Raw genomic sequence first — 27500 nt, forward strand, 5'->3', positions numbered from 1 at the left:
AAAAAAATTTTTTAAATTTTTTTAATTTTCTTTTAATTTTTTTAAATTAAAAAAAAAAATTTTTTTAATTTTTGTAAAAATTGTAACTTTTTTTAAATTTTTTTAAATTTTTTTAAAACATTTTTAAATTTTTAAATATTTTTAAATTTTTTAAATTTTTTAACTTTTTTAACTTTTTTTAAACTTTTTTTAACTTAACTTTTTTTTTTTAAATGTTACCCTAACCCTAACCCTAACCCTAATCTTAACCCTAACCCTAACCCTAACCCTAATCTGAATATGGCATGTTGGCATTTTTTTCCATAACTTGAGTTGATTTATTTTCGAAAATCTTGTTACATTGTTTAATGCATCCAGCGGGGAATCACAACAAAATTAGGCATAATAATGTGTTCATTCCACCACTGTATATATCGGTATCGCTTGATATCGGAATCGGTAATTAAGAGTTGGACGATATCGGGATATCGGATTTCGGCAAAAAAGCCATTATCGGACATCTCTAGTTTCTATTGATGTTCTGACAGTAAAATGTCTTTATGGACCCCAAAAGGGACAAGCGGTGTGAAAATGTAATGTTAGCATGTAGCTCACATGGCTATGCTAGTGTTGCTAACCTAGCATGATGTTAAAATTTAATGTTAGCATGTAGCTCACATTGCTATGCTAGTATTGCTAACCTAGCATGATGTTAAAATGTAATGTTAGCATGTAGCTCACATAGCTATACTAGTATTGCTAACCTAGCATGATGTTAAAATGTAATGTTAGCATGTAGCTCACATTGCTATGCTAGTGTTGCTAACCTAGCATAATGTGAAAATGTAATGTTAGCATGTAGCTCACATTGCGATGCTAGTGTTACTAACCCAGCATGATGTTAAAATGTCATGTTAGCATGTAGCTCACATTGCTATGCTAGTGTTGCTAACCTAGCATGATGTTAAAATGTAATGTTAGCATGTAGCTCACATTGCTATGCTATTGTTGCTAACCTAGCATGATGTTAAACTGTAATGTTAGCACCATCAATAAAAATCAATAATAAATATGGCATGTTGGCAATTTTTTTGTACCTTGAAAATCATTTTTTACCTTGAAAAAAAATTTTTACCTTGAAAATTTTTTTGTACCTTGAAAATCATTTTTTACCTTGAAAAAAAAAATTTACCTTGAAAATTATTTTTTACCTTGAAAATTATTTTTTACCTTGAAAATCATGTTTTAACTTAAAACATTTTTTTTAAATTTTTTTAATTTTTTTTTAAATTTTTAAAAAAATTTTAAATTTTTTTTAATTTTTTTTAATTTTTTTAATTTTTTTAAAAAAATTTAAATTTTTAAATTTTTAAAAAAAAATTTTAATAAAAAAAAAAAATTTTTTTTAATTTTTTTAATTTTCTTTTAATTAAAAAAAATTTTTTTTTTAATTTTTGTAAAAATTTTACCTTTTTTTAAAAATTTTTAATTTTTTAAAAAAAAAATTAAAATTTTTAAATATTTTTAAATTTTTTAACTTTTTTAAACTTTTTTAACTTTTTTAAAACTTTTTTTAACTTAACTTTTTTTTTTAAAATGTTACCCTAACCCTAACCCTAACCCTAATCTTAACCCTAACCCTAACCCTAACCCTAATCTGAATATGGCATGTTGGCATTTTTTTCCATAACTTGAGTTGATTTATTTTGGAAAATCTTGTTACATTGTTTAATGCATCCAGCGGGGAATCACAACAAAATTAGGCATAATAATGTGTTCATTCCACCACTGTATATATCAGTATCGCTTGATATCGGAATCGGTAATTAAGAGTTGGACGATATCGGGATATCGGATTTCGGCAAAAAAGCCATTATCGGACATCTCTAGTTTCTATTGATGTTCTGACAGTAAAATGTCTTTATGGACCCCAAAAGGGACAAGCGGTATAAAATGGATGGATATCATCTTTATCACTTGTTTGCAGCACTTTTCAAAGAGATACTCAACAAGTTTGCTTTTTTTTTTTTTTAATTGTGTCTATGTCGTCATAAAGGAAAAATATACTTCCTCATGGACATGATGCCACCACTGACCCTAGGATAGCTCACATAGCTATACTACTATTGCTAACCTAGCACGATGTTATGTTAGCATGTAGCTTACATAGCCATGTTTGGGTTCCTAACCTAGCATGATGTTAAAATGTAATGTTAGCATGTAGCTCACATAGCTATGCTAGTGTTGCTAACCTAGCATGATGTTAAAATGTCATGTTAGCATGTAGCTCACGTTGCTTTGCTAGTGTTGCTAACTTAGCATGATGTTAAAATGTCATGTTAGCATGTAGCTCACATTGCTTTGCTAGTGTTGCTAACTTAGCATGATGTTAAAATGTCATGTTAGCGTGTAGCTCACATTGCTTTGCTAGTGTTGCTAACCTAGCATGATGTTAAAATGTAATGTTAGCATGTAGCTCACATTGCTATGCTATTGTTGCTAACCTAGCATGATGTTAAACTGTAATGTTAGCACCATCAATAAAAATCAATAATAAATATGGCATGTTGGCAATTTTTTTGTACCTTGAAAATCATTTTTTACCTTGAAAAAAAATTTTTACCTTGAAAATTTTTTTGTACCTTGAAAATCATTTTTTACCTTGAAAAAAAAAATTTACCTTGAAAATTATTTTTTACCTTGAAAATTATTTTTTACCTTGAAAATCATGTTTTAACTTAAAACATTTTTCTTTAATTTTTTTTAATTTTTTTTAATTTTTTTTAAATTTTTTTAAATTTTTTTAAAATGTTTTAAATTTTTTTAAATTTTTTTTAATTTTTTTAATTTTTTTAAAAAAATTTAAATTTTTTAATTTTTTAAAAAAAATTTTAATTAAAAAAAAAAAATTTTTTAAATTTTTTTAATTTTCTTTTAATTTTTAAAAAAATTTTTTTTTAATTTTTGTAAAAATTTACCTTTTTTAAAAAAATTTAATTTTTTTTTAAAAAAATTTAAATTTTTAAATATTTTTAAATTTTTTAACTTTTTTAAACTTTTTTAACTTTTTTAAAACTTTTTTTAACTTAACTTTTTTTTTTTAAATGTTACCCTAACCCTAACCCTAACCCTAATCTTAACCCTAACCCTAACCCTAACCCTAATCTGAATATGGCATGTTGGCATTTTTTTCCATAACTTGAGTTGATTTATTTTGGAAAATCTTGTTACATTGTTTAATGCATCCAGCGGGGCATCACAACAAAATTAGGCATAATAATGTGTTCATTCCACCACTGTATATATCGGTATCGCTTGATATCGAAATCGGTAATTAAGAGTTGGACGATATCGGGATATCGGATTTCGGCAAAAAAGCCATTATCGGACATCTCTAGTTTCTATTGATGTTCTGACAGTAAAATGTCTTTATGGACCCCAAAAGGGACAAGCGGTATAAAATGGATGGATATCATCTTTATCACTTGTTTGCAGCACTTTTCAAAGAGATACTCAACAAGTTTGCTTTTTTTTTTTTTTTTTATTGTGTCTTTATGTCGTCATAAAGGAAAAATATACTTCCTCATGGACATGATGCCACCACTGACCCTAGGATAGCTCACATAGCTATACTACTATTGCTAACCTAGCACGATGTTATGTTAGCATGTAGCTTACATAGCCATGTTTGGGTTCCTAACCTAGCATGATGTTAAAATGTAACGTTAGCATGTAGCTCACACAGCTTTCCTAGTGTTGCTAACTTAGCATGATGTTAAAATGTCATGTTAGCATGTAGCTCACATTGCTTTGCTAGTGTTGCTAACCTAGCATGATGTTAAAATGTCATGTTAGCATGTAGCTCACGTTGCTATGCTGGTGTTGCTAACTTAGGATTATGTTAAAATGTAATGTTTGCATGTAGCTCACATAGCTATACTAGTATTGCTAACCTAGCATGATGTTAAAATGTAATGTTAGCATGTAGCTCACATTGCAATGCTAGTGTTTGCAACCAATCATGTTAAAATGTAATGTTAGCATGTAGCTCACATAGCTATACTAGTATTGCTAACCTAGCATTATGTTAAAATATAATGTTAGCATAAAGCGCACATAGCTGTGCTAGTGTTGCTAACTTAGCATGATGTTAAAATGTAATGTTAGCATAAAGCTCACATAGCTGTGCTAGTGTTGCTAACTTAGCATGATGTTAAAATGTCATGTTAGCATGTAGCTCACATTGCTATGCTAGTGTTGCTAACCTAGCATGATGTTAAAATGTCATGTTAGCATGTAGCTCACGTTGCTTTGCTAGTGTTGCTAACTTAGCATGATGTTAAAATGTAATGTTAGCATGTAGCTCACATTGCTATGCTAGTGTTGCTAACCTAGCATGATGTTGGAATGTAATGTTAGCATGTAGCTCACATTGCTATGCTAGTGTTGCTAACCTAGCATTATGTTAAAATGTAATGTTAGCATAAATCTCACATAGCTGTGCTAGTGTTGCTAACTTAGCATGATGTTAAAATGTCATGTTAGCATGTAGCTCACATTGCTATGCTAGTGTTGCTAACTTAGCATGTTAAAATGTAATGTTAGCATGTAGCTCACATAGTTATGCTAGTGTTGCTAACCTAGCATGTTGTTAAAATGTAATGTTAGCATGTAGCTCACATTGCTATGCTAGTGTTACTAACTTACCATGATGTTAAAATGTAATGTTAGCATGTAGCTCACATAGCTATGCTAGTGTTACTAACCTAGCATGATGTTAAAATGTAATGTTAGCATGTAGCTCACATTGCTATGCTAGTGTTGCTAACCTAGCATGATGTTAAAATGTAATGTTAGCATTTAGCTCACATAGCTTTGCTAGTGTTGCTAACTTAGCATGATGTTAAAATGTAATGTTAGCATGTAGCTCACATAGTTATGCTAGTATTGCTAACCTAGCATGATGTTAAAATTCAATGTTAACATGTAGCTCACATTGCTATGCTAGTGTTACTAGCTTAACATGTTAAAATGTAATGTTAGCATGTAGCTCACATAGCTATGCTAGTGTTGCTACCATAGAATGATGTTAAAATGTAATGTTAGCATGTAGCTCACATAGCTATACTAGTATTGCTAACCTAGCATAATGTTAAAATGTAATGTTAGCATGTAGCTCACATGGTGATGCTAGTATTGCTAACCTATCATGATGTTAAAATGTAATGTTAGCATGTAACTCACATTGCTTTGCTAGTGTTGCTAACCTAGCATGATGTTAAAATGTCATGTTAGCATGTAGCTCACATAGCTTTGCTAGTGTTGCTAACTTAGCATGATGTTAAAATGTAATGTTAGCATGTAGCTCACATTGCTATGCTAGTGTTACTAGCTTAACATGATGTTAAAATGTAATGTTAGCATGTAGCTCACATTGCTATGCTAGTGTTGCTAACCTAGCATGATGTTAAAATGTAATGTTAGCATGTAGCTCACATTGCTATGCTAGTGTTGCTACCCTAGCATGATGTTAAAATGTAATGTTAGCATGTAGCTCACATTGCTATGCTAGTGTTATTAACTTAGCATGATGTTAAAATTCAATGTTAACATGTAGCTCACATAGCTATGCTAGTGTTGCTAACCCAGCATGATGTGAAAATGTAATGTTAGCACCATCAATGATTGTGCATCTTGACAGAGGTCAGTATGAGTATGTACAGTATGAAACTTGATAGCCACCCTTTGACAGGACATGAACTTTAGGGCATGGCTGACTGAAGAAAAACAAAGGAGCAAGTATTTGGATGTGGGCTTGCAAGGACAGACAAGGAGATGGAGTGTGTGGCGGTAGAAGAGGCGGTGTAATCATGTTAGGTGTGTGGTGGTGATGGTTGTGTAATGGTGTGTCTTCCTCGTGAGTGACCTTCCTGCCATAGGTTTAATTAGATTGCGCTGACTGGTGGTGATGACATCATGCACACATAATACACAATGTCAGTTAAGAAGGTTGTTTCAATTCTGCATTTAGCCACACATCTTAAAAATACTTTACAAAATACTATACAAAAACATAACAAGCAAACAGGTGGAGTGTAACAAGAAAATGTTGCACTAACAATACACTGCAAAAAGTCAGTGTTCAAAAACAAGAAAAAAAATTACAAAAATGAGGAGTATTTTACTTGAACTAAGCAAAATTATCTGCCAATAGAACAAGAAAATTTGGCTTGTCAAGACTTTCCAAAACAAGTAAAATTAAAGCTGCAAGCAGCATTGGTCGGGCCCGCGTATTTGGCAGGTGCTAGTCCTAAATGTCCCAATACTTTTGTCCAGTGATAGTCATAAGTGTCCCAATACTTTTGTCTACTTTTAGTCTGAAGTGTCCCAAGACTTTTGTCTAGTGTACCTACCTTGTCTGCATTGTGTGGGCACGTTGGTGCTTCCTGCTTTTAAGCAGCCATCTTAAAAAAACAGCAGCGCAGCAGCATCAGCGCAACGGGTCTTTGAAAGGTCATAAAATCAAAACCGGAGGAGGTATTAAAACGCTGTTATTTTATACACAAGGGTTTAATCTCTCTCCTGTGTTAGTTTGAAGGCGAAACGACAAACGCGCTCAGAGGAGATCGTTTTTGAAGGAAGGTGACCGGTTTTTACAAAAAAATTGTTTTGAAGGGGGAATAGCAAACTTCCTGTTGATTTTTGCTGGGGGTTGTCAATTTATGAAATGTAGGTCTAAGTGAGACCTACATAGAGGTTTTTGTTTCATGTCTCTCCGACCTTCCCAGTGGGAGTTACAGGCAGTTTTGTCATTTTTATCTTCCGAGGAGCAGTTTTTTTTGCGTTTTATTAAAAAATTGCGCTAGAGCACAATTTTGAGATTTGGGGTTAGGTTTTTTTATTAGATCACAACTTTTGCTAGTCCTGATGTGTGCGTTCAGTTTGGTGAGTTTTGAAGCATGTTAAGGGGGTCAAATTACAGCTCAAAGAGGCAAAAGTGACTTTTTTTTAGTACTTTTTTGTCTTGAAGGGGGAATTGCCAACTTCCTGTTGATTTTTGCCCGAGGATGTACAATTATGAAAGGTAGGTGTAAGTCAGACCTACATAGAGGTTTCATGTCTCTCCGACCTTCCTAGTGGGAGTTACAGGCAGTCTAGTTTTTTTTTTCCTAGGGGGCGCTAGAGCGCAATTTTGAGTTTTGTGGTTCGGTTTTTTAAAAAAAAGGCAATTTTCACAGGTCCTGATGTGTGGGTCAAATATGGTGAGTTTTGAAGCATGTTAAGTGGGTCAAATTGCAGTTTATTGTGGGTGCGGAAGAAAAAAGAATAATAATTAAAGCTGCAAGCAGCATTGGTCGGGCCCGCGTATTTGGCAGGTGCTAGTCCTAAGTGTACCAATACTTTTGTTCAGTTTTCGTCATAAGTGTCCCAATACTTTTGTCTACTTTTAGTCTGAAGTGTCCCAAGACTTTTGTCTAGTGTACCTACCTTGTCTGCATTGTGTGGGCATGTTGGTGCTTCCTGCTTTTGAGCAGCCATCTTAAAAAAACAGCAGCGCAGCAGCATGAGTGAAGCGGGTCTTTGAAGGGTCATAAAATCAAAACCGGAGCAGGTATTAAAAATCCCATCTATACTTTTAATCACAAGGGTTTTATCTCTCACCTGTGTTAGTTTGAAGGCGAAACGACAAACGCGCTCAGAGGAGATAGATTTTGAAGGAAGGTGACGGGTTTTAACAAAAAATGTTGTTTTGAAGGGGGAATAGCAAACTTCCTGTTGATTTTTGCTGGGGGTTGTCAATTTATGAAATGTAGGTCTAAGTGAGACCTACAAAGAGGTTTTTGTTTCATGTCTCTCCGACCTTCCCAGTGGGAGTTACAGGCAGTTTTGTCATTTTTTTCTTCCGAGGAGCAGTTTTTTTTGCGTTTTATTAAAAAATTGCGCTACAGCACAATTTTGAGATTTGGGGTTGGGTTTTTTTATTAGATCACAATTTTTGCTAGTCCTGATGTGTGCGTTCAGTTTGGTGAGTTTTGAAGCATGGTGGTCAAATTACAGCTCAAAGAGGCAAAAGTGACTTTTTTTAGTACTTTTTTGTCTTGAAGGGGGAATTGCCAACTTCCTGTTGATTTTTGCCCGAGGATGTACAATTATAAAAAACCTTACAAATTCAATAGGTCCTTATGTCCCATTGCATAAGGACTCCCTTTGGGAGTCCTTATGCAATGGGCCATGCGGGCCCTAATTAGCTAACCTTAATGAACCCAAAAATACCTTAAAATAAGTATATTCTCATTAATAACAAGTGCACTTTTCTTGGTAGAAAAAAAAAAAAAAGAGACCTTTTTGCTCAATATGTTGAAAAATATTCTTAAATGAAGTAAATGCTAGCGCCATTATCTTGACATAATGATATTACATTTCTTGAAACCAGCAAACTTATACTAAAAACTAATTTATTGTTCTTAATGGAAAGGCAAGCGCTTGTTACTCTCGGGGTCTCCTAGCCGCTCAGGCAAATCATATGATCTAAAAATGCATTTTTCCATGGATAACATGACATCATCGCATCAAGTGCGTGCTCTTTCAGTCAATTAGTGCACATATATACAGCCCCGCCCCCGGCCAAAATCTTTTTAATTGTAATTTTGAGGAATTTATCTGAATGGGCATGAACTATTTCTGTTCAAAATTGTTAGAAATGTTTAAATATTAATTGTCAGTTTACTGTACTGTGCCAACTGTACTACTATATGAGTACCTATTTTCTATTGTTTCATTGAAAATAAAACAGCAAAGTCCATTTGGCTGTCATCCGTTTTAATTATGAGACACAATTGTGTCAAAGCCATGATTTTTTTTTGTTCATGCTTGAAATAAGAAATGATGACTTTAAAAAAGTAGTTTTATACTTGTGAGTGTTGATGACACAGCTTTGCAACACTTGATATTCTAGTTTCAAGCATGTTTTACTCAATATAGGTCATCAAATCTCAGCTACAAGCTGTAATATCTTACTGAGATCATTTAGGACCAGAGGTGGGTAGAGTAGCCAGAAATTGTACTCAAGTAAGAGTACTGTTACTTTAGAGATTTATTACTCAAGTAAAAGTAAGGAGTAGTCACCCAAATATTTACTTGAGTAAAAGTAAAAAGTATGTTGTGAAAAAACTACTCAAGTACTGAGTAACTGATGAGTAACATACACACACATATCATATATATATATATATATATATATATATATATATATATACACACACACATATATATATATATATACACACACACATATATATATATATATATACACACACACACACACACACACACACACACACACATATATATACACATACACATAATGTATATATATATATACACACACACACACACACATATATATATATATACACACACACACATATATATATACATACATTGATATATACAGTATATAATTTATATTTATTTATTTTACCGTTTTTGTTTACATGTTAAAGGTGTTTTAATGAATATACATGCATGTTTAACCCTTTTAGATTCCTTTCTTTCATGAAGACAAGAATATAAGTTGGTGTATTACCTGATTGTGATGACTTGCATTGATTGGAATCAGACAGTAGTGATGATAACGTCCTCGTTTTCAAATGGAGGAGAAAAAAAGTTCCTCCTTTCTGTCTAATACCACATGAAAGTGGTTGGTTTTTGGTATCTTATTTGTCCAGCTTCCATATTCGTTTTTATACACTTTACAAGAAATACATTGGCGGCAAACTCCGTAGCTTGCTAGCTTGTTTGCGCTGGCTTTCGGAGACTCTTATTTTGAAAGCGCAGGCGCGATGGAGCGGCACTTTTATTGTGAAGACAGGAACTGTGCAGTCAGTCTTTAGGCTTTTGATGGGATGTACGGTTGAAATAAAAAAAGGATCTTTTTTCCTTCACACTTTTGATTGATTGATTGGAACTTGTATTATTAGATTGCACAGTACAGTATATATTCCGTACAATTGACCACTAAATGGTAACACCCGAATACGTTTTTCAACTTGTTTAAGTCAGGTCATGTGACCGCCTGGCTCTGTTTGATTGGTCCAACGTCACCAGTGACTGCATCTGATTGGTGGAACGGAGTGAACGTCACCAGTGACTGTATTTGTTGAAACGCAGGCACTATGAAGGTCTGTCTGACAGACCAAAACAAACAAAGCGTGCATTAACAGATCGATAACAATTAGTAGCGAGTAGCGAGCTGAATGTAGATGAAAGTAGCGGAGTAAAAGTAGCGTTTCTTCTCTATAAATATACTCAAGTAAAAGTAAAAGTACGTTGCATTAAAACTACTCTTAGAAGTACAATTTATCCCAAAAGTTACTCAAGTAGATGTAACGGAGTAAATGTAGCGCGTTACTACCCACCTCTGCAATTGACCACTCAATGGTAACACCCCAATAAGTTTTTCAACGTGTTTAAGGGGTCCACGTTAATCAATTCATGGTAATGTGCGTAAGGTGTGTAATTTGTTGTGAATTCATGCACTGTGTTGGTTTTGTTCTTTGAACAAGGTGATTTCATGCACGGTTCATTTTGTGCACCAGTAAAAAAAACATACTACTTTTTGTTGAATTTGGTTCGGTACCTCCAACAAGGTTAAGAACCACTGACCTAAACCCTTAAAATAAGTAAAACACTCTAACGTAAAATCTGCTTAGTGAGAAGAATGATCTTATCAGACAGAAAATAAGCAAATATCACCCTTATTTGAGATATTTCATCTTACTTAGATTTCACTTTCTGCAGTGCACCAAGCAGCAAAGCAGGCAGTTTGTTACTTTAAAACGGTCATTGCTCAGAAAATAAAAACTTGTGCTTGACGGATAGACGTGCAGTTGATCTCCAGCACAGGTGTCAAACCCAAGGCCAGGGGCCACATCTGGCCCGCCACTTCATTTTATGTTGGCCCACGAAGGCCTTGAAAATGTGTGTCAAAAATCCTTTTAATTTTTTTTTTTTTTACTAAATACATTTGTTCTTTCAATTTAAAAAAAGATATTATCTGATCATGTCAAACATTACATTATATACGGAACTACAAAATTAATTTCTTAAATAAATTAAAAAATATATATATCTGCATGTCACCTTTACTTGATTGATCATTTCAAAGAAAGCTAAATTAAGTTGTACATAAAAAAATTATTGATCAAATGCATCGGAAATTGAGTAATAATACCATAAGGCGATTATAAATGTATATATATATATGACCCATTGCTCAAAAAATAATAATGAATCGAAATTAATATTATGAATTATTGACCTATTTAAGGCTCCAGTTATTTCACATCAAATATTCCCCTTTAGAATATATTTTGGGGAAAATGGTGCATATTTTGTGTGTCTGCTCTAAAGTGTATAAAACAAACAAAACAACCCATAAAAGAATAATAAAAACTTATAATTGACAGACAGTTCTGAAGTTGATCTAGAGAATTAAGCGTTGAAAGTAAAACTTTTTTTTTTTTTTTTAAATCGCAAGTTATTTTTAACACTTTTATGAGTTAGGGCCCTTTTGGAACCTCAACAATTTTAGTGTTGTTTATATATATAAATACATATATAAATACATATATATATATATATATATATATATATATATATATATATATATATATATATAAAATATAATATATTTTTCACCTTTAGGGCTCCCCTCAAGTTTAGTCCCATATATTATATTAAATATATTATATTATATATATATATATATATATATATATATATATATATATATATATATATATATATATATATATATATATATATATATATATATATATATATATATATATATATATATATATATGTGTATGTATATATAAAATATAATATATTTTTCACCTTTAGGGCTCCCCTCAAGTTTAGTCCCAGGGACCCCGAGGGTTCTCAGTCATAAAAATGTTAAAAATAAGTCAAAAGAAATTTGACTTTTTTCATTCTTTTTATTCAATGCTTAAATCTCTAGATCAACTTCAGGTCTATCGGTCGTTATACAGGTATATTTTAATTTTAATTTTAATGTTTTATGCCCTTTTTGTAAAAAAAATAACTGGAGCCTTAAATAGGTCAATAATTCATAACATTGATTTCGATTCATTATTATTTTTTGAGCAATGGGTCATGACAGTTTTTTTTTAAAAACAACACTAAAATTGTTGAGGTTCCAAAAGGGCCCTAACTCATAAAAGTGTTAAAAATAACTTGCGATTTAAAAAAAAAAAAAGTTTTACTTTCAACGCTTAATTCTCTAGATGAACTTCAGAACTGTCTGTCAATTATAAGTTTTTATTATTCTTTTATGGCTTGTTTTGTTTGTTTTATACACTTTAGAGCAGACACACAAAATATGCACCATTTTCCCCAAAATATATTCCAAAGGGGAATATTTGATGTGAAATAACTGGAGCCTAAAATAGGTCAATAATTCATAACATTGATTTCGATTCATTATTATTTTTTCAGCAATGGGTCATGACAGTTTTTAAAAAATCCCACTAAAATTGGGGGAGATTTTCGAGAGAAAATTTGTCCCGGGAGGTTTTCGGGAAAGGCGCTGAATTTCGGGAGTCTCCCGGAAAATCCGGGAGGGTTGGCAAGTACCGGTATGCTAACTAACTGAACTTTGTGTGACAGTTAAAAATGTTTTTATGATGGCCACAGTTTGACCCTGGCACGGACTATTTCTCCGGTGTGGTTCTGACTTGGGGGGGGGGAAAGAGCAAACAAGCCTCTGTTGGAAACAGCAGGACAACACGTCATGGTCAGTGACTGCACCAGCTGATCAATCAATAAGACAAAAGGGGGCGGGGCAGAGTCTGTCTTGATTATTCGGCCTGACAGCTGTCCAGTCATGTGTAGTTTTATCGATTATTCAATAGTCCATTGTGAGAATAAACAATTACAAATGGACACGGTGACCTCGGTGACGTCCGGAGCGCACGCCGCCGCAAGCGTCCTGTTGGTGACCCCTGGCCGGGTCGCGCCACTCCCAATGTGTCGCAATCACCTCGTGTTTTGTGAGGTAAGGGGAACAAGGAGAAGCGACAGTACTGTGACTCATGTCACTCTCTGATTGATTGCTCTGGCCTGAAAACACTGTAGACTGACTTTGATTGGATCCTTTGATTGGCCCCGCCCACACACGGACGTTATCTAGAAGATAATAATGGACGAGGCGAGTATTGAGTCGAACGGCGGCGTGTTCGACAGGACATCGTTATTTTGGCAACAAAGAGCAGGATGTGGGGGTCAGGTGACCTGGAAATCATTAGCTAATTAATCACGCCGCTTGTGGCGGCATTAGGTCGCCGGCGGCGCCATGAGGGCAGCCGCATGACAATAGTCGTAATCGTGGGTAGAGACAAAAGCGTCGCTAAACACACAAAGTAAACCTGCTGAACTGTTTGTGATTATACAAACGACTCAGCTGAGTCACGCTTCACCCGCGGAGCTCGTCCCCCCCCTTGTCGCCATGGCAACAGAGCTCCGGCGTCGCATCCATTAGGTTTCACGTCACGCACCTGCACCATCCAGTAACACACACACACACACACGTGATATAGTCTGCCCGTCTACAGCCCCTAAAACTCAATATTCTGCTCATTTGATTAAAAATGTAGTATTATTTCATGATGTAGTTATTTCCATCTATCCATCCATGTTATATATTACTTTTGTACGGTATCAAGGTACTAATGAATCAAAAACAGTACTATACTCTGTTTGAAAAGTACCAGTCCCGTCGTGACATTGCTGGTTTTACGAGCAGAGGAGCATGTTGGGCAGCGCACACACACAGAGTACTTACAAGCAGACACAGTGTGTAGACAGAAAAGGGAGAATGGACGCATTTTGGTGTAAAAAGTAAAGATAAAGGTGAAGTTATAACACTGAAACACCCTCAGGAAGAGCTGCTTTAAGACATGGCTTGCTAGCGGCTAACATCCATCCGCAGTGTTTTAGCTACTTCTCCATCCATCCATCCATCCATCTTCTTCCGCTTATCCGAGGTCGGGTCGCGGGGGCAGCAGCCTAAGCAGGGAAGCCCAGACTTCCCTCTCCCCAGCCACTTCGTCCAGCTCTTCCTGTGGGACCCCGAGGCGTTCCCAGGCCAGCCGGGAGACAGTCTTCCCAACGTGTCCTGGGTCTTCCCCGCGGCCTCCTACCGGTCGGACGTGCCCTAAACACCTCCCTAGGGAGGCGTTCGGGTGGCATCCTGACCAGATGCCCGAACCACCTCATCTGGCTCCTCTCGATGTGGAGGAGCAGCGGCTTTACTTTGAGCTCCCCCCGGATGGCAGAGCTTCTCACCCTATCTCTAAGGGAGAGCCCCGCCACCCGGCGGAGGAAACTCATTTTGGCCGCTTGTACCCGTGATCTTGTCCTTTCGGTCATAACCCAAAGCTCATGACCATAGGTGAGGATGGGAACGTAGATCGACCGGTAAATTGAGAGCTTTGCCTTCCGGCTCAGCTCCTTCTTCACCACAACGGATCGATACAGCGTCCGCATTACTGAAGACGCCGCACCGATCCGCCTGTCGATCTCACGATCCACTCTTCCCTCACTCGTGAACAAGACTCCGAGGTACTTGAACTCCTCCACTTGGGGCAAGATCTCCTCCCCAACCCGGAGATGGCACTCCACCCTTTTCCGGGCGAGAACCATGGATTCGGACTTGGAGGTGCTGATTCTCATCCCAGTCGCTTCACACTCGGCTGCGAACCGATCCAGCGAGAGCTGAAGATCCTGGCCAGATGAAGCCATCAGGACCACATCATCTGCAAAAAGCAGAGACCTAATCCTGCAGCCACCAAACCAGATCCCCTCAACGCCTTGACTGCGCCTAGAAATTCTGTCCATAAAAGTTATGAACAGAATGGGTGACAAAGGGCAGCCTTGGCAGAGTCCAACCCTCACTGGAAACGTGTCCGACTTACTGCCGGCAATGCGGACCAAGCTCTGGCACTGATCATACAGGGAGCGGACTGCCACAATCAGACAGTCCGATACCCCATACTCTCTGAGCACTCCCCACAGGACTTCCCGAGAGACACGGTCGAAAGCCTTCTCCAAGTCCACAAAACACATGTAGACTGGTTGGGCAAACTCCCATGCACCCTCAAGGACCCTGCCGAGAGTATAGAGCTGGTCCACAGTTCCACGACCAGGACGAAAACCACACTGTTCCTCCTGAATCCGAGGTTGGACTATCCGGCGTAGCCTCCTCTCCAGTACACCTGAATAGACCTTACCGGGAAGGCTGAGGAGTGTAGCTACTTTTAAATCACTAATCCTCGCCTCCATGGCGACAAATAGCGTAAGTTCCTTACACGTAACATTATCACTGGAGGACGAGGAATAGGTAAACATGCTTCACTACACACCGTAGGAGGATACAATAGCTCACCGGCGTCACAATGTAAACAAACGCCATGGATACCATTGATACCAAGTACAAGAGCGTATCTAGTCGATACTACTATGCTTACATCGATATTTTTTAGCATCACAAATTTTTTAAATTTTTTTTACATTCATATTATGTTTATAAAGTCAGTAAATACGTCCCTGGACACATGAGGACTTTGAATATGACCAATGTATGATCCTGTAACTACTTGGTATCGGATTGATACCTAAATTTGTGGTAAAGTGTAATGTAATGTTGTACGCACTTGGCGCGATGATGTCATGTTATCGATGGAAAAATGCATCTTTAGACCATATTATTTGCCTGAGCGGCTAGGAGACCCCGAGAGTAACAAGTGCTCGCCTTGTTGCCTTTCCATTAAGAACAATAAATTAGTTTTTAGTATAAGTTTGCTGGTTTCAAGAAATGTAATATCATTATGTCAAGATAATGGCACTAGCATTTACTTCATTTTGTCAGGCTTGCCCCTGATAGTTTGGTTGTGTTTTAGTTTTTCCTCTGTGTGTATAGTATTTCCTGTCAGCGCTCTTGTTTTGGTTCTGTTTCCTGTTTCTCCCTGAGTGCTGTGTCCCCTCAGCTGTGGCTGATTGGCACCTGGCCACACCTGGTGTCAATCAGCCAGCTGCTATTTATACCTGCCCTACCCTCCAGTCACTGCTGGATTATTGATTGTCATTGTCATTGTCATTACTACCTGCCTTAACATTTGTCGTTGTAGCTCTGTCTACTTTTGTTTCACTCTGCTCATGTCCTAGTTCCTTCGTGTCACAGTAAGTGTTTTTGTTTCTTGTCCAAAGTTAGCCTCTGTGCTACTTTAGTTCATAACCAAGTTTGTTCTCCGCCTTGTGCGCGCCTTTTGTTATTACCCTTTTGTTTGTTGTTTTGCCTTAGTGTTTAATTAAATCATGTTTTCTTGCACAATGCCTTCCGCCTTCTCTGCATCTTGGGGTTCGGCACCTACAAACTCTGACACATTTAAGAATATTTTTCAACATATTGAGCAAAATGGTCTAATTTTTTTTTCTACCTAGAAAAGTGCACTTGTTATTAGTGATAATATTCTTATTTTGAAAGGTATTTTTGGGTTCATCGAGGTTAGCTAATTTTGCTTGTTTCGGAAAGTTTTGACAAGCCGTATTTTCTTGTTCTATTGGCAGATAATTTTGCTAAGTTCAAATAAAATACCCCAAATTTTTGCATTTTTTTTTTCTTGTTTTTGAACACTGACTTTTTGCAGTGTAGTCACTTTTCAGCGCTTCAGTGTGGGCCTTTTTGTGTTTTTTTTCGCCTTTTGACAAGCTTTGTCCAATTTTTCTAACTCAATATGAGTCGCGAAAAGACAACGGACAAATGTGGAAAGAGGGAGGGAATCACTGCAGTAGAGATGCGCGGTTTGCGGACACAACCGCGGAGTCCGCGGATAAACCGCGGGTCGGGCGGGTAAAAATAGATTTTAAATAGATGCGGGCGGTTGGCGGTTGAACCAATTCGGAAATATATATACATAGTTAAATGTTGTTACCCACATACGAAAAACGAGCAGCACTCTTTGAAACAGTCAATTATTCATCAGGCACCGCGTCCCAGCAACAAGTGGCGCAAGTGAGCGCTCCTTCAGCGCAGCAGGGCGCATTTTAGAGGCCAGGCGCTCTCGCATGAATCCTGGCACTGTAGATGCCATTTTATTCCTGCATAGTGCTAACAGAAAAAAAGTAAGTAGACATACGGTTGGATATGTTAAACGAATTAGTCTACGTTACCTATAGGCTATACCAAATAAGCCCATGTCTAACCTATATTGAGTTCGGTCAGCTGAATAATTTTGATGGTTACGTGTTGTTTGGGCGCACTACAATGCAAAGGAATTAAGGCAATTGCGTTGTTTATTGTGTTTTTTTTCTATTGGAGATATACTACTACGTGTGAATAATTATTTGGCCACGCTTTCAAGTGAAGCGCATCTCCGATTGGCGACAATGTAAGGATATTTAGCCTGCTTTGTTTGTCGCGACCGTCTATTTTCATTATAATTCAAGTTTGATGATAAAGTGCAGTCTGATGGGTTTGATTTCCCCCCTTCAGCTTTTTGCCTTGGCCAATAAGTTGCAGGTAATTTATTATTATTTATTTAATTTATTTTTGTTTAAATAGAGATGACATACATATGTTATTGTATAATTTAAGTTTGTGCGCGTGATTGACAGCCTAAGGCTTATGAGGCACATTTTTTTAATTTTTTTTTATTTCAACTTAAAAACGTATGAGCCTATGCCTAGAACATAGGCTATGTGTTTATCTTTATTTTCCTGCCTGTCGTTGACAATGGAGATTGTCTGATATTTTGTCATGGCTGCAGATCAATCAATAAAGGTTCATCTTTGTCGCGAAATTGTTCACTGTTTCACTGTGCACCCCGCCCTCGTCCCTATTTGAGCATTATAACGTTAACAAGTTAATATTCATTGAAATAAATTCAGAACATTTTTTTTACCTAACGAAAATATAGGCCTAGTCTTTCTAAAACATTTTTTTAACTTCTTAAAAGCATCGTTCTGCTTGCTGCAACTGCGCACACAAAGTGTGAGGAACGCACTCCTGATCTGAGGGCATTGGCAACAATAGTCAACACTTTCTTAATGGAAATGACAATAATATTATAATAATGATAAATAATATTATCACGCATTAATATCTCTTAGCCACTAATGCGTGGCCAAGATATATTAATGCTGTCATGACTTGATCTTGGGTGTTTGCTTTTACGGGATGCAACAGAAAGTTGGCACGGGCGAGACGGGAATGTAGGTACATGATTTACTTAAATGATCAAAAAAGGAATAAACGAAAAGCGCGCACAGGGGCGGAGGTACAAAACTAGACTATAAACACAAAACTTGCACATTGGCAGAAACTATGAACAATTAAACAAAACTTGCAAACTATGGCTTGAATAAAGAAAACTTACTTGGCATGGACAAAAAAGGAGCAGCGTGAACGATGGACATGAAAAGGAGTTAGAAATGTGTCGAGCATAAATGTGGTGAGGTCGTCAGAAAGACAAACTGAAAAACACTGAACTTAAATACTACAGACATGATTAACGAAAACAGGTGCGTGACTCAAGACGTGAAACAGGTGCGTGACGTGACAGGTGAAAACTAATGGGTTGCTATGGTGACAATCAAGAGTGCACACTGAGTCCAAACGTGGAACAGGTGAAACTAATGGGGTAATCATGGAAACAAGACAAGCGAGTGAAAAGACAGAAACTAAAGAGTCCTATAACTAAACAAAACATGACTTAAAACAAAACATGATTACACAGACATGACAAATGCGTGGCACGCATTGAACGTCTCTGCTGCATTGGATCAGTCTCCTTTCTTTAACAGGCAAAAGCTTTATAACCTCACTAATGCCTTGCATCGTCTATATTAGATATATAACAACGGGTGGGTGCGGGCGGGTGTGGTTTTGATAAAATGTTGGTTCGGGTGAATGGCGGATGGATGACGACATTTGTGATGCGGTTGCGGATGAAATAATTGCCTATCCGCGCATCTCTACTGTGGAGTTTAAAAAAGAAAAGAAAACAATTTTTTTTGCAAGGTGCACTTTAATGGCCCTTAGAAGTTACTTTAATTTGTTTATACATAAAAAAGTTTTTTAAGGTGTGGCGGTTAATATTTTGCCATGGCGGTGGGCCACGTTTGATTTCATTAAGGGGGAAACCTGATAACTGCAGCCTTATGATTGCAGCCTTGGTATTTGCAGACATTTCCCATTGCATGTGTTTTATGACGTTGGTTTGTATTCATGATTTATTGCAAGTATGCGTGTGGGTGTGTCAGGTGTTAAAAAAAAAAGAACTAACACATACATAAATCTGACATACGCTGTTGTGTGTCATGTGAGCCGTGCACGGTCACAGATCACATGATTACATGGCCATTTGGTCACATGCAAAGCCTTTCCCCAGCATCCTCGCAGGAATGTGTTGCCGACACGCCTTAGCATTATTTGAAGGTTCCGTGAAAGTCGGCTTCTCACACAACTTGGCTGCAAGAACGCGAACTCACCGGATCGGCGGGCCCGCAGAACTCCCTGAAGGCCTTGGCTACGTCAGCGCCGTGGATCTCCAGGACCATGCAGGGTCCCAGAGAGAGCTCGGTCACCATGTCCTGTTGGGGTGTCAATCAACTCTAAATATGACGGCAGGTGGAATGTGCGCACACACAGATGCGACTTCCAACTTTTCATTGACAAATAATACTCACCGTGTATTCTAGCACGACACCTTTGTAGACTTCGTAGAACTCCTCCGCGTTGGCTCGGTCCACATTGAACTGGGAGTGTGAAATAGAAAATACACATTTGGCGGCACGAGTGCGTGCCTGGAATTAGAAGGATTCCATTATCATAATTCCAATAAAACTTGCATGGATCACTGGCAGCTGCTTGCTTGACTGCAGTCTGTGCCCGACGTGCTCCGACTCAGGCGACAGTAATACTACGGTCACACTAATGAAGTGACACACTTTTGTCCATTTGTGGCGGCCGACTTCACTGCCTGTTGCACTTCTTCCGCACCAAACTCCTCCAAGCAGGCCTTTATGGACCTTGCTTAGGAAGGGGCCTTCCACAACTTGGAAGCATAATCACTACTACTCCGTTCAAATGTTGTATATGTTTAATATGGTATGTGGTACCAGATCTACCACCTGAGCAACGTCAAAAGGCAACTGTTGCGTTCCATTCCGTAGAACATCTTTTGCCCAGACTGCCTTTTCTATAAAAAGGAGCACAACTATGGACCTCTCTACCTGACACTTTGAAATGTATACCTGCTAGAGATGCACGGATAGGCAATTATTTCATCCGCAACCGCATCAGAAAGTCGTCAACCATCCGCCATCCACCCGATCTAACATTTGATCAGAACCGCACCCGCCCATTGTTATATATCTAATATAGACGATGCAAGGCATTAGTGAGGTTATAAAGCGTTTGCCTGTTAAAGAAAGGAGACTGATCCAATGCAGCACAGACATTCGCGTGCCACGCTGTCACGACCCAGACGCACACCAGTGCGCAATCATATGGGAGCCGCGCTGAGCGCACCTCCAAGCGCGTCTCGCTGCCGGCGACGGCCGGGTATGGGCCCGACGCTCCAGCGCCATCCATTTTCAGGGCTAGTTGATTCGGCAGGTGGGTTGTTACACACTCCTTAGCGGGTTCCAACTTCCATGGCCACCGTCCTGCTGTCTATATCAACCAGGGTGAGCCCCACCCCTTTCGTGAGCGCACTGCGCGCGGAGTGACCCCTGTTACGCGCCCCCGGCAACAGGGGTGGCGGGCAGGTAAGCTGCGCGGGCGGAGCGCGCGGAGTGACCCCTGTTACGAGCCCCCGGCCACGGGGGTGGCGGGCAGGTAAGCTGCTTACCTGCTGCGCGTGACGCCGGCCGCGGCGAAGGCGGACGAGGCGGGGTGTCGGTGCGGTGGTGACCCTGGACGTGCGTCGGGCCCTTCTCGCGAATCGCCTCAGCTACGGCTCCCGGTGGGGCCCTCTCGGGGGAAGGGGCCTCGGTCCCGGGCCCCGGCGAGGCGTCCCTTCTCCGCTCCGTAAAAGTGTCCATCTCTTTTTTTTTTCTTCTTCTGTTGTGGCATATGCTGCAGGTGCCTGCTCGTTTTTCGTATGTGGGTAACAACATTTAACTATGTATATATATTTCCGAATTGGTTTAACTGCCACCCGCCTGAATCTATTTAAAATCTAATTTTTTTTTATTTCAACCGCCCGACCCGACCCGCGGATAAAATCTAATTTTTTTTAATTTCATCCGCCCGATCCGCGGATAATCCGCGGACTCCGCGGTTGTGCCCGCAAACCGCGCATCTCTAATACCTGCACTTGTCACTTTCAAAAAACAAACAAAATTGTGGCTAAAAAATAAAGTTAAAGTACGAATTATTGTCACACACACACACACACTAGGTGTGGCGAAATTATTCTCTGCATTTTACCCATCACCCTTGATCACCCCCTGTGAGGTGAGGGGAGCAGTGGGCTGCAGCGGTGGCCGCGCCCGGCAATAATTTTTGGTGATTTAACCCCCAATTCCAACCCTTGATACTGAGTGGCAAGCAGGGAGGTAATGGCTCCCATTTTTTATAGTCTTTGGTATGACTCGGCCGGGGTTTGAACTCACGGCGGACACTCTAACCCAGGGGTCGGCAACCCAAAATGTTGAAAGAGCCATATTGGACCAAAAATACAAAAACAAATCTGTCTGGAGCCGCAAAAATTAAAAGCCATATTACATACAGATAGTGTGTCTTGAGATATAAATTGAATTAAGAGGACTTAAAGGAAACTAAATGAGCTCAAATATAGCTACAAATGAGGCATAATGATGCAATATGTACATATAGCTAGCCTGAATAGCATGTTAGCATCGATTAGCTTGCAGTCATGCAGTGACCAAATATGTCTGATTAGCACTCCACACGAGTCAATAACGTCAACAAAACTCACCTTTCATGCACAACGTTAAAAGTTTGGTGGACAAAATGAGACAGAAAAAGAATTGGCATAAAACACGTCCTAGAAAGTCGGAGAAAGTCATACATGTAGACTAACTACGGTGAGTTCAAGGACCGGCAAAATTACTAGGACAAAACGGCGCTCGCCAAATACTCGAATCAGTGAAGCATGTTTAATATAAACAGTGTGCTTTGTAACAATTAGGGAGGCTTGTGTCATGTTTGTCCTCCTACATAAACCATATTAAAACAAAAAAAATTTTTTTTTCCCCCTCATCTTTTTCCATTTTTCATACATTTTTTAAAAAGCTCCAGAGAGCCACTAGGGCGGCGCTAAGAGCCGCGGGTTGCCGACCCCTGCTCTAACCACTAGGCCACTAAGTAGGTTAGTTGAGCAACAATCGTGTTCCCATGTTTAGTTTTTACTAATTTTTACTAATTGGTTCTTATCTAGTTTGCACTTTGTCTGTGTTATTATTATTATTGGCTTTTATCTAGATTGCACTTTGTCTGTATTATTACTATTATCGACTTCTCTTTGCCTCATTCTTTTTATTTTCCTATTCTAATGATGTTAGATCTGTGTTGTTGTTGTTGGGGACAAGTGTTGTAAATGAGCTTTGGCTACAAACACTATGATGCATACACTGGATAACTGTTTCAGATATCTATGTTTCTGTATCTGTCCCTATTTCAAATAAACACACATATATATATATATATATATATATATATATATATATATATATATATATATATATATTGTCGGAGGCAGATATTTACATATATCCGAATTTAAGTGTTACTTCTTTTATTTCATAATCATATTACAAAACAGCTAGTGTTTTTCTTCCAAATGTGGTCTTTTGGTTGTCTGCAAAACTGTGTGCTTAACCTTGAAGTGAGGAATGTTAGAGAGAGATAATAAGCATTTGTTTTGGTTAGAGAGACATGACTGCCAGAGGGGGAGGAAGAGAGGGGTTTTGGTCGGGGGAGACAGACCATCTTAGCGGCGCAATTGAATGTTCTATGCTGGACTGGTCTCAAATGTACATATATGCAAAGCTTTGCAAATATATTACAAAATACCTATTCTGTCTCTGGTGGTTTTTCAACTCAGCTTTAAGTGTCGTAAAGAGCTTGGGAGCGACTTGTGACTTGAATTCCCTGGGAGGAACAACTGGTCCAAACGCAACAATATACATATATATATAAAATGGTACACTACTTGAGTTGTCAACATGGGCCAAAACATGCTTATTCTGTCTTTGACTTTGACAACAATTATCCAATCATTGTTATAGAAAAAGGCAGTTTGGATTATCCAACAACGTTACATAAGCCAGTATTTCTAGGGGTGGCCACACTTTTTCTGCAGGCGAGCTACTTTTCAATTGACCAAGAAGAGGGGTTCTACCTACTATGAATTGATTAACGTGGACCCCGACTTAAACAAGTTGAAAAACGTATTGGATTGGGGTGTTACCATTTAGTGGTCAATTGTACGGAATATGTACTGTACTGTGCAATCTACTAATACAAGTTTCAATCAATCAATCAATCAATCAAACCTCATCCATATATATAATTTTATCTATTTATTTATGAAAGAGATGTTAACAAGTGAAAGGTGTTTAATGATAATACAAGCATGTTTTTCATGAAGACAAGAATATAAGTTGGTATGATTGTGATGACTTGCATAGATTGGAATCAGACAGTAGTGATGATAACCTCCACATTTTCAAATGGAGGAGAAAAAAAAGTCCTCCTTTCTGTCCAATACCACATGAAAGTGCTTGCTTTTTGACATCTTATTTGTCCAGCTTCCATACTCCTTTTTATACACTTTACGTAAAATACATTAGCGGCAAACTCCGTAGCTTGCTATCTTTCTGAGACTCTTATTTTGTTAGCGCAGGCAGGATGAAGCAGCACTTTTATTGTGAAGACAGGAACTGTGCAGTCGGTCTTTAGAGGTACGGCGCGAGAGTCTGTTGAAATAAAAAGTGTTTCTGGCCTTCCTGTCGGTCATTTTTTCTTAATAATGATCTGGCAGCGTCATCTCACAAGACCCTCGGGTGCCGTGAATGCATACTTGCCAACCTTGAGACCTCCAATTTCGGGAGGTGGGGGGTGGGGGGTGGGTGCGGGGGGGGGGGGGGGGGGGGGGGGGGGGGGGGCGTTGTTGGGGGCGTGGTTAAGAGGGGAGGAGTATATTTACAGCTAGAATTCACCAAGTCAAGTATTTCATATATATATATATATATATATATATATATATATATATATATATATATATCCCCGCGACCCCGAAGGGAATAAGCGGTAGTAAATGGATGGATGGATGGATGGATATATATATATATATATATATATATATATATATATAAATAAAAGAAATACTTGAATTTCAGTGTTCATTTATTTACACATAACACTCATCTACTCATTGTTGAGTTAAGGGTTGAATTGTCCATCCTTGTTCTATTCTCTGTCACTATCTTTCTAACCATGCTGAACACCCTCTCTGATGATGCATTGCTGTGTGGCACGCACAAAAGTGCTTTCATCAAATGCACTAGATGGCAGTATTGTCCTGTTTAAGAGTGTCACAACATTGCTGTTTACGGCAGACGGACTGCTTTACTGTAGACGTTCTTTATATTGTGGGAAAGCGGACTCAGGTCCGCATGGAGCTGGAGGGGGCGTGGCCTCCAGCTCCGCCTGAATTTCGGGAGATTATCGGCAGAAAATTTGTCCCGGGAGGTTTTCGGGAGAGGCGCTGAATTTCGGGAGTCTCCCGGAAAATCCGGGAGGGTTGGCAAGTATGCGTGAATGTCAATCAAATGACCAAAGTGACGTCTTGGTGAAGATTGATGATCCATCATTTTTAGCTCTATTTTTTTTTAATGCCTGGCTGGCGTTGGACTGACACACCCTCCACCATCCACCGCTAGCTCGCCATCCACGTAATGGAGCTGCATGTAGTACGTGTAATTTTTTTCTTTTTTGACACATTTCCAGGCTTTTGAAATGATGTGGCAGGCCAGATCTGGCATTCGGGCCTTGAGTTTGACACCTGTGGTTTAGAGCAGGGGTGCTCATTACGTCGATCGCGAGCTACCGGTCGATCTCGGAGGGTGTGTCAGTCGATCACCAGCCAGGCATTAAAAAAATAGTCCTAAAAATGAGCGATCATAAATCTTCACTATGACGTCACTTTCGTCACTTGATTGACATTCACGGCACCCGAGGGTCTTCTGAGATGACGCTGGCTGCTGCCAGCTCATTAAAATTACCGACTGGAAGGCGAGAAACACTTTATTTCAACAGACTCTGGCGCCGTACCTGTCGTCAAAACTCCAAAGACCGCGACTGCACAGTTGCACAGTTGCGCTAACAAAACGAGTCTCAGAAAGCTGGCGTGCACAAGCGAGCAAGCTACGGAGTTTGCCGACAATGTATTTCTTGTAAAGTGCATACAAAGGAGTACGGAAGCTGGACAAATAAGATGCCAAAAACCAACCACTTTCATGTGGTATTGGACAGAAAGGAGGACTTTTTTCTCCTCCATTCGAAAATGCGGACGTTATCATCACCACTGTCTGATTCCAATCAATGCAAGTCATCAGAATCAGGTAATACACCAACTTATATTCTTGTCTTCATGAAAGAAAGGAATCTATATGTGTTAAACATGCCTGTATTATCTTTAAACACCTTTTACTTATTAACAATATTAACTATATGTGTTAAACATGCTTGTATTATCATTAAACACCTTTAACTTGTTAACAATATTAACTATATTAAAGATTAAGATTAAAGTACCAATGATTGTCACACAAACACTAGGTGTGGTGAAATTTGTCCTCTGCATTTGACCCATCCCCTTGTTCACCCCCTGGGAGGTGAGGGGAGCAGTGGGCAGCAGCGGTGCCGCGCCCGGGAATCATTTTTGGTGATTTAACCCCCAATTCCAACCCTTGATGCTGAGTGCCAAGCAGGGCGGTAATGGGTTCCATTTTTATAGTCTTTGGTATGACTCGGCCGGGGTTTGAACTCACAACCTACCGATCTCAGGGCGGACACTCTAACCACTAGGCCACTGAGTAGGTCTACTATATGTGTTAAACATGCTTGTATTATCTTTAAACACCTTTAACTTGTTAATAATATTAACTATATGTATTAAACATGCTTGCATTATCTTTAAACACCTTTAACTTGTTAACAATATTAACTATATGTATTAAACATACTTGTATTATCATTAAAGACCTTTAATTTATTAACAATATGTGTTAAACATGCTTGTATTATCATTAAACACCTTTAACTTGTTAACAATATTAACTATATGTATTAAACATGCTTGTATTATCTTTAAACACCTTTAACTTGTTAATATTAACTATATGTATTAAACATACTTGCATTATCTTTAAACACCTTTAACTTGTTAATATTAACTATATGTATTAAACATGCTTGCATTATCTTTAAACACCTTTAACTTGTTAATATTAACTATATGTATTAAACATGCTTGCATTATCTTTAAACACCTTTAACTTGTTAATATTAACTATATGTATTAAACATACTTGTATTTTCATTAAACACCTTTAATTTATTAACAATATTAACTATATGTATTAAACATGATTGCATTATCATTAAACACCTTTAATTTATTAACAATATTAACTATATGTGTTAAACATGCTTGCATTATCATTAAACACCTTTAACTTATTAACAAAAACATATATTTCATAAATAAGTAAATATAAATGATATATATGAATGAGGTAGATCCCCACGACTTGATCAATTGAAAAGTAGCTCGCCTGCAGAAAAAGTGTGAGCACCCCTGGTTTAGAGCATTAAAAATATACATTTTTAGGGATCGTTATGGGTCCGTCCTTTATGAGTGTTATTCGCAGGGGTCTCGGAACGCAACCCCCACAAATAGCAGGGATTTGTTTACTAGCATGAAGGGCTACAATCCTACTGTATATAACGGGCGTTCAGCAATCTTAAACTTGACAATATGCGGTGTGTGTGTTTGTGCAAAATGCTTTTAAACAAGAACCAGCGTTCTGGTACGGATTCAGGTTCGTTACATGTTCCTATAGTTTTATGAGTTTTATGTTTACCATTTCCAAGGCTGAGATGTGGAACCCTGCGGCAGCGATGGAGTTGAGGATCTTGCCGGTGAGGCCTGCGAACGAAGCACACGCGTGTATAAAATGATGAACAGGGGTGTCAAACTCATTTTAGCTCAAGGGCCACATGAAGGAATATCTATTCCCAAGTGGGCCGGACTGGTAAAATCATGGCATAATAACTTAAAAATAAAGACAACTTCAGATTCTTTGCATTGTCTCAACTGGGCCAAAAATAGAACAAGTACGTCCTGAAAATGTACATACTAAACATAATCCTCTTGGCAAAACACTTCACGTAAGTTGAAAAC

General features: G+C 38.2%; 1 protein-coding gene across 1 annotated transcript in view; it reads right to left on the reverse strand.

Moving 5' to 3' along the window:
- The window catches only part of nme7 (NME/NM23 family member 7), a 105738-nt gene that overhangs the window by 13260 nt on the left and 64978 nt on the right, over window positions 1–27500 (reverse strand). The window contains exons 8-10 of the mRNA XM_061978420.2: window positions 27181–27245; window positions 19750–19818; window positions 19552–19653 (exon numbers count right to left, since the gene is read on the reverse strand). Coding sequence (XP_061834404.1) covers window positions 19552–19653; window positions 19750–19818; window positions 27181–27245 — 236 coding nt within the window. The remainder of the gene's footprint in view (window positions 1–19551; window positions 19654–19749; window positions 19819–27180; window positions 27246–27500) is intronic.

The sequence above is a fragment of the Nerophis lumbriciformis genome, linkage group LG18 (assembly GCF_033978685.3).
Source record: "Nerophis lumbriciformis linkage group LG18, RoL_Nlum_v2.1, whole genome shotgun sequence".
Taxonomy (NCBI): Eukaryota; Metazoa; Chordata; class Actinopteri; order Syngnathiformes; family Syngnathidae; genus Nerophis; species Nerophis lumbriciformis.